The sequence below is a fragment of the Pelophylax lessonae genome (genome assembly GCF_965119305.1).
Source record: "Pelophylax lessonae genome assembly, chromosome: 12".
Taxonomy (NCBI): domain Eukaryota; kingdom Metazoa; phylum Chordata; class Amphibia; order Anura; family Ranidae; genus Pelophylax; species Pelophylax lessonae.
In genome coordinates this window covers 54,600,901-54,613,696 of record NC_138779.1, presented here as the reverse complement: position 1 = coordinate 54,613,696, position 12,796 = coordinate 54,600,901, and the positions used below count along the sequence as shown (strand labels likewise).

Below are 12,796 nucleotides of genomic sequence, written 5' to 3'. Positions count from 1 at the left end.
ATCCCTGCCTTAGAGCAGTGGTGTATTTAGGTTTTGTGCTGCCCTAGGCCTGACTAAACTCGTGCACCCCCTAATTTAAATATGACCCTTCCTGTAAAGGCCACACCCCTTCCTGTTTATGACCCACCCTGTCATATGTAAACCACAGACCATAACCACAGTCTATCAGTGTCCATGAGCATAGCTTCATCAGTTCCCATAAGTTCAGCCTGATCAGTGCCGCCTCTTTACTGCCCATCAGTGCAGCATATCAGTGTGGCCCCATCAGTGGCCACCAGTGCAGTTTTATCAGTGCCCATTAGTACAGCCATATGTCACAAGATTAGTAAGATTGATCTTTTAGGATATTTGGACTTGTGTTTGCTGCCACTGATTGTAATTATAGGATTATTTCACTTATTTGTATAATAAATAGGAAGTCCATAGTCATTATACAAATAATGAAATATTTTTTTTGCTGCCCCATGAAAAGTGCCGCCGTAGGCCTGGGCCTTGTTGGCCTAGGCCAGGATACAGCACTGCCTTAGAGCGTTGGGATGCCATTCAAAATAATGTTGAGGTGAAGAACTGATGTTGAAGAGAAGACTTGGCTCAAAGTCTTTGTTCCAGTTGATCGCTAAGGTGTTCAGTAGGGTTGAGGTCAGGGCTCTGTGTAGGACACTTGACTTCCTCCATGTCTTTATGGAGCCAAAGCACAGTCATACTGGAACAGGAAAGGGACATTAGAGTTAAAGCTGGTGTATCCATAAAGGGAGGTCAACACCTGCCATGGTCTTGGCCATGGTTTAGAAAAGGATATCCAACAAGGCCATATAGATGTGATGGGGAGGTGTCCACAAACTTTTGATTATCTATCTATCTATCTATCTATCTATCTATCTATCTATCTATCTATCTATCTATCTATCTATCTATCTATCTATCTATCTATCTATCTATCTATCTATCTATCTATCTATCTATCTATCTATCTATCTATCCATGTATTTTTTTCTGTACAGGCTGAGTATTGTTTTTTCTCCTGACCCTTGGCTGGGTAATATCTGCCTTTGTGACTTTGAAGCATCGGCGCAGTGACAGGCCGTAGCCGTTTCATAGCATTTTGTTATTAAAATCCGCCGTGTTATTTTTCACCCGCCACTCTTTCCTCTTCTGTCACACAACGCATTTCACGGCGTGTGAACAGGGATCATTTTGCAGTGACCTAATGATAGAATGATCGGTGTGTGACATTAATTACAGTATGAAACGTGTCGGGGTTACTGTGAAGAATGTGTTTCTCTTAATTGCATTTCACATCTAGTTTATGTGTTTTCTTTACTGTGTGTGTGCAGCAAGGCGAATGTGGCCTGTGTGCTGCTGGTTCCGCGCTTCCCATTTAGCGTGGGAATCATCCATTACTGGATGCCCTACTTGTCATACACTGGACAAAAGTTCTCTGGAAATCTGTTTTAGAGTCCGTTCCCATATACGGAAGCCCTTGCTGTCCCTCTGAAAAGCAATCCATGACGGTTTGCTTTTCAGAGGGCGATTGGCAGGCAGCTGGGAGACAATATGTCTCCGCCTCACCACCTGTTTTAACTGTCCAAGCTACAGCCACCATGTCCACTGTACAGCTGTGGCTCGGCCCAATTTCTGCTAAAGGGCCATGTTCAGCAGCAGTGCTGACCACCAAATGGGACGGGGTATAATTTTTGCCATGGACATGAAGCAAAGCATTGAGGTATGTGTACGGCTCTGAGCATCTCCAAACTGTATTTCAACCACCTGATTTTACCACCCTCTGGCTGCACATTTGAATGAGCCCTTATAGCTGAAATCCAGGCAGATATAAAAAAACACAAATGAAGGAAGTTATTAAAACAATGAACATATTTTATTACTGCAGCTAGTGGAAGTACCTGGATTACAGATTAGCATCCTGTAATTCCCTTCACGGAAGTGCTCAGATTGAGAGAGGAACAGCCAGGACTAACCACTAAACAAGATCTGCTCCAATGCAAATGTGCTGACAGGAGGGGAGAGCAGAGAGATGACTTCATTGCTGTGCTGCTACTCTTTCAGCAATCTGCAGGCTGGCGATGTGTTGACCATACTGTGCTGCCATTGCATTGGAGGCCAAGGTGCTGGCCGTTACGCCTGATAGGGGCGCCAGAGTCACAACATGGGCAGACCAATATCACAGATCTTTTGGCAGGTAAATTCAATTTTGTATATGCATTTCAAATTTGTATTTATCTGTTTGTCTAGACTTCAGCTTCAACTGGCTGACTAAATCAGTCAGTAGTTCATTAGAGTGTAAGCTCTTCTGGTGGAGAGACTGATGTGACTGGCTCATTGTTCTCTGTACGTCACTGGGGAATATCTCAGAGCTATATATATTATAAAGAATAAGCCAAACCCAAACCAAATTCTGAATACATTGACCTGCCTTCCTTCTGGCAGATGGATCTGCAGGTCACATGGTGGTCCTGAGGGTCGGCAGGGGTCTGTCTGTTATTAGCTTACACATCAACAGCTGAGAGGGCTGGAGGAGACAGACTGCTGTGTAGAGTCACCAAAAATATGCCAGGTTAAATGGCCTCTGCATTCATGACTTTGTTTGACCCCATGGCCGAGTTCACCCCTTTGGAGAAGTGTGTTGGATATGAAAGTGACCATTATGTTGGAGGAGTCGTCCTTCTTTCCATCCATCTCTCCCTGGTGTGAGCTGAGACACTTCTGTACTGATGATGGGAGCTCCAGCCAGGTTTACATTATGGTTTAAAACGCCACTGCCAGGAAATTCACCATTAACTTTACACTCAGTCTCCTTTTCCTGAGCCAGGCGGGGGGGGGTCTCTTCAAGCTAAAATATTACTAATCTTTCCTTAATAATCTAACTCCTCTGGATGTGGGGTATGACTTTTCGGGATGTAGATCAGATGTAAGACTGTATTTGTCTGTACTGTGGATGGAATGACTGTGCAGGATATTAAACTTGCATAGAGGATACGCAGGATGTCTATGGCCTCTAAGTTCAAACACCGTTCATGTCCTTGGCCTGACAGATGGATATCATGTAATTACGTATTCATACTCTGCACCCACTGTACATTTGTAGAAGAGGAAGAGTTCAAGCTCTTGTCAGGTTTTCATTGCTAACCGTGTCCTCACTATAGAGATCCACCCTCTATATTTGTCCTGGTGACCATTGCTATCAGGACTGAAAGTGATAGGGAACATAAAATGTTAGAGTCGCCACCAGAACAGGAATAAGAGAAATATTCCAGGGAGGACACCAGCTTTGGTAGAAGAGGGGCTTTCTTCCCGAATCCTGTTCTGTCTCCAGGGCAAAAAATGGCATGCAGTCAGCTAAAAAAAAAAGCCCTGTATAGTAAAAGGGGTGACTGGACTGTTTTTTTATTTTAAATTTTATGGTAGTTGGTTTGCGGGTTGTAGGCAACTCTCTAGTCACAAGAACCCATCTGGTGGAGTTATTAAAATTTAAAGAAAGGTTAGAGGATGAAAACAACACTCCACTGTTAGAGCCCATTCACATTGAGGCGACACGACTTCGGGGGGCGACCTGTGAAGTCGCGTGCACCGCTGTGCACCACGACTTCGGTGCGACTTGCAGAGACTTCACATAATGGAAGTCTATGCAAGTCGCTCCAAGGTCACCCCAAAGTAGTACAGGACCCTTTTCTCTAAGTCGGAGTGACTTGTGTCGCTCCTATTAGAACGGGTCCTGTGCTACTCAATGGACCGCGACATACCGCGACTTGTCAGGCTGACAAGTCGCCTGACAAGTCGCGCTAATGTGAATGGGCTCATAGGCATTCAGAATTCGTTTTATTTGTTATCAATGCGATAAGTGTAAACATTTCAGGGGGTACAGGGGTCCTCCTTCGTTACTTGAAAATTCAGTAGCTAAAGATCTGGAAAATATTTGATCTTCTATTTGTTTGTGTTTTAATAAGGGTTAACCAACATTGGTTCAGCTTTCATTGTGGTTTTTTGTAAGTGTACAGAGGTCATTGCCCTAACAACCGGGCAGTATTCTGATAGACCTCTAGATACATTTTCTATACTGGAAATATGTGGATAGATCAAGAAAATATGTGATTATTTGTAAGGTTTGCAAGACGACTTTTCCAGCTCCAGTTTGGCTGCCAAGCCAACGTTGGGTTCCTTATCTTCTGATTTTTCAAGCTCTCAAGAAGAGGCTCGTGAAATGCATTGCCTTGTCATATTTATTACAAATAAAACTTATTCTGAACTTCAAATAGGGGGTGGTGTTTTTATCCTGTACATAGCACAAAAATATCTAAAATTGTACCCTTTCCCTAGTTTGTCTAAACAAAAAAGTTTGTTGACTTTAGAAAAACTTTAAGATATAGATTTCATTGACTAGTTGGCAAGACAAAATTGCTTTTGAGGCAGTCTGTGCCTCTGCTTACAGTATGGTGTAGTCTTCTGCATGTTTAAAGAGAAGACCTACACTGTATGGAAAGATACATTAATGCCCAATAATGTTCATCTGATTGGTGATGCTCAATACGTCGCATAACCAAACAAATTGTTCCCATTTTCCAAATTTAGCTGTAAATTGGTCAAAAGATGGGGAACTACTATGCCTTTTAGGTGAAGGTAGTAAACTCACAGTCCCATCTTTTTTGTACCACCCTCCTTGGTAGGTGCTGGAAGAGAGTATAATTTTTGGGTCTTTCTGCTTACCAGAGAGACTACCAGAAAGCAGGATCCATTGATAGGATTTGCTCATGGTGCTCAGGTGCAGCTCAGCTTGTCTGTAATGTTTCACACTGGTCCAATAGGGAGGCATATTGGACAGTGGGAGAAAACCTGACAAGTGAGGGCACAGGCATTGTTACAACCCTGGTGATTGGCAGAGAAAAGTGCATTGGTGCATGCTGGTTGACTGTATAAATGCCAAGGGTACATGTGCTTGGGATCTTCAGCTGGAGAGCGGGGTCCCTGAGGGAGGGGGCGGCTACCCCTCCTCTATAGAAGCTGCCATGCATCCTTGGGTAGTCGACCTGAGGGCCTGAAAGTCAGATAGGAGCTGAACCCGGGGTTCCTGCAGAGCTGACTGGAAGGGAGACACTGGAAAGGATCTGATTCTGCCTACAGTGAGTACAGATTTGTGTCATGGGGCCTGTCATATGAGGGCCATCCCTTCAGTGGACGTGTGTCAGTCAAGGGGATGCTAGAGGGTGTCCTAAAGATAAAGTAGTTGTATCAAGTCTGCTGCTAAAGAGAGCAAGATGACCTAATTCTTCCATACAAGGGGCAGTATGATTAAAGCAGTGTGTCTGCTTTCATAAATAACCTGGTGAGGCCAAGTGAGAGTTGTCATTATTTACTGTCAATAGTTCAGTTGGAGTATCCCACTATTCCCTTCTCCCATCCAAGTTCTATAATAAATACAAAACCAAATACCTTGGACTGTTTATTGAGTAACGAGCAAGCCGGGGTAAGGATGGATGTGTAAAAAATCCACTAGTGCAGGTAATCAGAGGGAGAGCCATGAAGTCAACACACAGCAAGCCCTACAGGGACAGTGCTACATTTATATATATATTTATTGATGAGAAGCTTGAAATTGATTCAGCTTGCTGAGTTCCTGAAGTCAGAGGCCAAAGGTATTACACTGGGCCCACAGTAGTATTTTTTGCTTGCCATGAAGTGGGAACAAAAAGCTAGGTGGAGCTGAAAATTTTTGCCTATATATCTGTTTAATATGACTATTCTGCTAACGAGGAGGTGGACAAGGGGACCATAAGAGGCCCTAAAGGAACCATTCACCCTGCCACTGATGGGCCCTCCCTCAGTCTCCAGTGGGCTGTGGGACAGCTCTGTAGAGGTTACTAACTGTGACCCTTAGCAGAAAATCACCATCACTTAGGACAGAGACCCAGAGGTGTCATCGCTTACTCTCACAGCAGCCAAGCCAATTTGTCAAAGTGGGGTCAGGAAAGGCTTCTGCTGTCACATTAAGGGTTGTAGACCTCGCCATGATGTTTCATTATGGTATTTTAAAATGATTTGGAAATTGACAACCAGTCACCAAATATAGACCGCTTTATGTTCCTTTTTTTCTGTGGGTGACTCTTATAGCACACAGTAAGTGATGTGCCCTCTGAGGTTTGACAGTTACTGCCCTGTCATCCGCCTTAACTCATGCTTGATAACCCATCCTGCCTTCCAGCTCCTAAGTAATGATAGCCAATATTAGACCTACAACTCCGCGGTTGTTTATATACAGATTAACTGCGGGATTCTGTTATGTGACGCTGTTATGCACACTCAGGAGATGGGTGTTATAATAAGTTCAAACAGCAGGTGATGTATAATCGCGATTCTCAACCTTTTTGAGACCAGACCCTAAAATTTCTTCCAAAAACCTCCATACCTTAACAGTAAATAATAAAGTTTATACTCGCACAGTAGGACCTCATGCACACAGGATATTTTGTTTTCCACCTCTGGACATCTTTGCTCCTGACAGAAAAAAAGGAATGTGTTTTGCACACGCCTGGAGGGGCATCAAGCAGTTTGGCGTTTATTAATTCCATTAGCCAGAACATTATTTCTGGCCACTGGAATGAAGGAGCACTCAAGCGTTAAACACGCTTAGCGTTTAGGCGCGTTTTAGCATTTTTTTCTGCCCAAATGCTCTTCTCGTCTCTAAACTTTCTCCTCTTCTAAAACACCTGTAAATGTCTGTATGCATGCCCACATACTCTGACAGTTTCTATTTCAGCCTGTAAATGCTGCTCTATGCTAAACACGTGTAAAAGCTGAATTTTTAGGCTCAGTGTGCATGAGACCTAAAAGTATGAGAATGAAAATCAGGCATTGAAATGTTGGAAGCCACTGAATGGGTCTAGAGAAAGAGGGGTGGGGTTGTGGAGTGGATTAGGGGACTCTGCGGCAGACTTGGTGGCCCTGTAGGGGATGAGGTTTTTCGAGGGGGCCAGGGAGCACTGTGGAAGGTTAGGGAGCACTTTGGGACACTGTTAAAGGTTGTGGGCAGGCACTATGGAGGTTTGGAGGCCCTGTGGCCGGCTGGAGAGGCACTGTGGGAGGTTGGGAGAAATTGAGGAGGCTGAAGGCAATTAGGGGTCAGTGGGGAGATTTTGAGCAACTGTGGAAGGTTGGGGCCCTTTGGAAGCTGCGGAGCTCAGTGGAAGGTTGATATCTGCACTCCTCGGAAGAGGGGAGGCTACAGCCCAGCATTTGGGGACCACTGATTGGTACTAGCAGGGCCTCAAGTTTATTTTATAGTGGCTAAAGATCAACAAGGGGGGAAAATAATCCTTGAACTGCAAGCCTGCACATTTGAAAAAAATTAGGACTCAATATTCAGATTTTTTGAGTAAGCCCAGTAATGACTGGTTTTCTTTTTGTTTTGCACAAAACCTGTTGGCAGAAAAGGATAGGATGTCTAGTACAGAATCACAAATCTCCTGAAAACCAAAGCTTTTCTTCATTGCAGTTTGACCTGGTTAAAATCATTACATCACACTTGAGACTTTACCTCTGAGGCACAGAACATCATGTAAGGGTGCTATTCATAGCCAAGGCTTGAAAATCCATATAAAACTGCTAGAAAGTAATTATAAAACCTGCACACAGCTCGGGATAATTAGCAGTTCTAAGAAGCTTTTAAACCTAGAAAGCAATTAGGCATTCTCGGTTAATACAGCTTTCCATGGATTATGTGTTTGTAATATGCAGTAATAAGTTCTAATAACTATAAGGACTATTATACCTTGGCAGAATTAGTTTCACGTTTCCAATGCTTTACTAAGCAGTACTGAATTCTTCTGTAAAATAGGCTCATAATGAGATTGTGAGATCACTTTTTAACAACTAAAGTTTTCTGCAGGGATAAATAATTTAATGGCATCCCCATTCCTCTGATCTCAAAGTTTTTGCCTTATTCTAGCAGAGATGGGTAGATCTACAAAAGGTTTGCCTTACCTAATTCTATAGGAATGTTTTCTGCTCCCCATAATGTAAAGGAGCATTCATACAAGTACACTTTATCGCTATCTACTTTTTTTTAAATGACAATAAAAAAAATGTGTCACTACAGTATATTCTTTAGGCTACATGTACACGGGACATTGTAAAAAGTCCTTTGAATTTAAAGGATGTTTAAAACGTCAGTTGTGTAGCGTTTGCAGCCGCGTTTAGCGGGCGTTTGCGCTCAGAACCGTTTCTAGAGGTCAAAAAATCATTCCCCTTTAAAATGGAAAAACACGCGCGCTAAACGCGGTTGATTGCGTTCGGTCGCGTTTTTGTGCGTTTGAAACGCTGGTAAACACACGTTCTGAACATCCTGAACGCAAATAATTGCTTTCCAAAAAATTACACTGAACTCAACTGCCTCTAAATGACTGTAAACGGCCCAGTGTACATGGACAGATAAGACATTGAGGTGGGTTCAGGGGCTTCTGAAAAAAACGTCCAACTGCTCAAAAACGTCCGTTTACAAGTTGCAGTGTACATGAGGCCTAAGTGTCACATTTTGAACTTCACCATTACTCTTGATGAAGCGATGTCAGGTTAGGGATTCAGTACTGTTCTGACAAATAAAATGGCTAAAACTATATTAATAAATGTTTGTGGCTTCCTCACCAGCAAACCTACACTTTATGACTAAACGTATGTAGACCCCCTCTCAAAATGATTGCGTTTAGGTGGTTCCAATGAAGGGTAAAGTTAATAGTACAGCCTATAAAGATATTTTTGAAAAATTTGCGTTTCCAACCTTATTATAACAGTTTGGGGAAGGCCCTTTATTTTTCCAGAATGACTGTGCCTCTGTGTACAAAGCCAGTTCAATGAAGATATAGGTTGATCAGTTTAGTGTGGAGGAACTTAAGTGGCCTCTACAGAGTCCTGGTCTTACCATGATGAACATCTTTATCATGAATTGGAACGCTGATTGTGAGCCAAGTCTTCTCATCCAATATCAATACCTGAACTACCGAAATGGGCACAATTCCCCACAGACACTCTCCAAAATCTTATGAAAAAACGTTTTCAGGAGAGTGGAGGCTGTTATAGCCACAAAGGGCGGCAATGTCATTTTAACATCCATGGTTATGTAATGGGATGTCCAGTAAGCTTATATAGACTTTCTGGTCAGGTGTCCACAAACATTTAGCCATACAGTATATAATCTGTGAGGGTATATAGTACTAGAAAGCTATCTGTTTTTAGATTAGCTGTTTGCTCTTTTCAAGGCTTGCTCATTAGTTGCATTTAATAACTCCAGCAGCTCTGTGTTTTAGAACATAGCCTTTTTGAAAATAGAAGCATAATTATATTATTTTTTTCAGGAAAAAAAAGTCTTGGCTTTCTGTGAAGTAAACCAGTGGACCAAAATCTATATAAAGATGTTTGGTCTTCTTCAGAGATACACTGACGGTATATTGATGACATTTTTTGGTTTTATTTTGTATTGTTCAGGCTCTCGTCCCCGTTTGGAGGATTTCCCACCGAGAATAGTAGAACATCCATCTGATCACATCGTTTCTAAGGGGGAACCGGCAACGCTGAACTGCAAAGCAGAAGGTCGTCCCACGCCCATTATCGAGTGGTACAAAGATGGTGAACGGGTGGAGACGGACAAGGACGACCCTCGTTCTCACCGCATGCTGCTGCCAAGTGGTTCCCTCTTTTTCCTCCGCATTGTCCATGGACGAAGAAGTAAACCTGACGAGGGGGTTTATATCTGTGTGGCACGAAACTACCTGGGAGAATCTGTCAGTCGAAATGCATCTTTGGAAGTAGCAAGTAAGTTTTATGATTTGTTTGTTTGCCAGAACTATTGTCCACCTTCACAAAAGCTGTGGTGGTAATACCTGCACTGATCATAGCAAAAAAAGCTGAAACCTTTGCATGCAGGGTGGATTTATGTGTTTTCTGGATTCGGGGGGGGGGGGGGGCAATGGAGGCAGGACCAATCCCAGTATATACAGTTTTAGAGCATTTAATTTGCTATTATGTTTTGGATTGGTGAATGGAGTGACGATGGTAATACCTTCTGTTTTGGAGCAAAAATAATTATTGCAGAGCTAAAATATAAGGATTAATTTACCTACTCTGTTCGGCTGCTAATTTCCACACGTCTGCTACATTATATCTTGGAGGGTGATGCTACATAACTCACCTCTTCCCCACCACCATTTGCTCATTGGACTATAAAAGAACATTGGTAATGTATATTTTCCCTCCTTATAAGCCTGCCTCAATTGTATCCCTCCAAACCCCAGTGCTTGACACATGTTAGGTTAAAAAAAAAATGCCAATTTGTAGAGCCTCTATGATCACTTCCACATCTCAGCCTGATGTATGGTTTAAAGAGATTTTTGAAAAAAATTATATATTTTAGGAAGTAATATAAGTAGCAATTGAAAAAAATATGGTTCCAAATGTATACATAGCAGGGCACAGAAGGTGTGTTTAAGTTTTGCCCAGAGTTCCTCCTTAAGAAGGTAGTCCTGTCACCTTTTCCCAGACACATTTTGGGATTTCTTCTGCTCCTTTTCCCAGTGATATTCTTGATCGTATACTCAATCACATACCTGTATTTCACCTGACCAAATAGAAAGCATCAAGCAGATGTGTGTCTTGTTCAGCCATGAAAGCCAGAAGCCATTTCCTGGATTAGTGGTTGCAGTCTTGAGCATTTTTCTTAAGTGGAGCAAAATCCTGTTTTAGTGTGCCTTGAGAAATCTCTTGCTTTCTGCAAAAAAAAAAATTATGGATGGCAGCAGCAGTGTGATGAAATGTATGTGTATGTATTTCAGGTACCTGTGTCACTTTTCTCTGAAAGCAGCTAGCAGGCGTTGGCATGAGTTATGGTTTTAAAATGAAGAAATCCTGCTTATAGAATTGCTTTCATAGCAAAGCTTGAAGCAGCAAATGTCATTTTTAATAGTTTTTCTATGTAGCCCAGAGATTGTTTATCGGAAAAAAAGTTTAGTTTCAACTGGAAAAAAAATAGTGAGGCCTTTTGACGCTTTTGAACTACAGGTCTCAGTAAGCCCAGGGAGGTAACTTACAGATCAGCACGTTGAAGTTTTGCTCCACAGAGGCTGCAGACATATTCAGACACATATAGGATCAGTTCACACCACATGCAGTCCAATGTGTTTTTTTTTTCTACATCAAAAATGCATTGATAGTAGGTTATATGGGTTTCAATGGCATAGTTCACACCAATGCAGTCAGATTCCAGCGCGTTTCAGTTTGAGAAAAAAAAGTAGAACATGTTGCATATTTTCTGCACTGAACTGTACAGGAGCGCACCGAAACACAGCAAAAATGCACTAGAATACACGTCCTTTTTTAAGGTTAAGAAAAATGAGGGGGGGGGGGATGCACTGGGCTGCATTAAAAATCCATCAAAAATGCTTCAAAACGCGCATTCAGAAAAGCATCCAGAACTGGCCCATATGCTGATTCTCTATGTGCTATACATTACACTTTAGAAATCTCAAGAGATATCCCCCTCAACCCTGCAAGGACTGTTAGACGCTGATACAACTGGGAGAGGCCGATCGACTTTTATTGATCTTTCTGCAGAAACAGTTATTTTCTGTGGAGTCTGCTTCTCATTTCATCATCCTAATGGCTCAAGATGACTGAGTGTGTGTTTCTCTATTCTCTCCTTTGCAGTCTATCAGTGACTCTACAGGGACTGACTTTCCGTCTATCACCATTTATATCGTTCTTTCACTGGGATAAATGAGAGATTTTCTACCACATAAATCAGTTCAGGACTAAAATGATTCAAAATGTTCTATCTATCTATCTATCTATCTATCTATCTATCTATCTATCTATCTATCTATCTATCTTTCTTATAAGAATCGGGTTACCTGTAGTGTAAAAGTAAATAGAAACACAAACTATATGAACAAAAGTTGTTTGACACCTGACCATCACCCCTATATGAGCTTGTATAGAAATTGGAAAATTCCCCTGGATTGGGATTTTAAAGGCACAAAAACTAAATAAGTAGAAATAATACAATTTTTATTGAACATATACGAAAATGTACAGTTTAAAAGTTTTTTGCAAGCAATAATCAATGACATATAATCCAACCATGTATTACAGAAACCAAAACCCAACGCATTTCGAAGATTTGACTCTTCTTCCTCAGGGGTGGTTCTGAATAATGTTCTGTCAACACAGAAAGATAATCACAAAATTGTACATATTGATGACAAAAGATATTTTAACACATTCATATGAAAATTTAGATATTTTAACAATATAAATACAAAAACACTTACAAGGTTGATTCTGTGTAAGACTTATAGCGCTTGCAAGAACATTTAAAATCAACATGAGCTTGTAGTACATGCCATTCCAGAACCATGGCCATTATTATGGAGTTGACCACCTTCTGCTGCTTTTCCAGCATCCAGTCTTCTAAGAAGTCTTTCACAAGATTTTGGAGTGTGTCTTTGGGAACATTTACCTATTGGTGAGATTAGGTGCTGATGTTGGATTAGAAGACCTGGCTCAGTTTGGCTTTCCAACTCATTCCAATGGTGTCCATTAGGGTTGAGGTTGGGGCTTTGTTCAGAACACTCGAGTTACTCCATATCAAACTGGCCAAACCATGTCTTTATAGAGCTGGCTCTCTGCAGAGAGCACAGTCATGCTGGAACAGAAAAGGACCTTCCCTAAACTATGGAAGGTTGGAAGAGTACAATTGTCTGAAATTTATGCTGTAGCATTATCAGTACCCTTTACTAGAAAC

At 41.8% G+C, this 12,796-nt stretch overlaps 1 protein-coding gene across 3 annotated transcripts in view; it reads left to right on the top strand.

Moving 5' to 3' along the window:
- The window catches only part of ROBO3 (roundabout guidance receptor 3), a 464,292-nt gene that overhangs the window by 310,418 nt on the left and 141,078 nt on the right, over window positions 1-12,796 (top strand). For all 3 annotated transcript variants that reach the window (XM_082273528.1, XM_082273527.1, XM_082273529.1), the window contains exon 2: window positions 9,487-9,813. In XM_082273528.1, coding sequence (XP_082129654.1) covers window positions 9,487-9,813 — 327 coding nt within the window. The remainder of the gene's footprint in view (window positions 1-9,486; window positions 9,814-12,796) is intronic.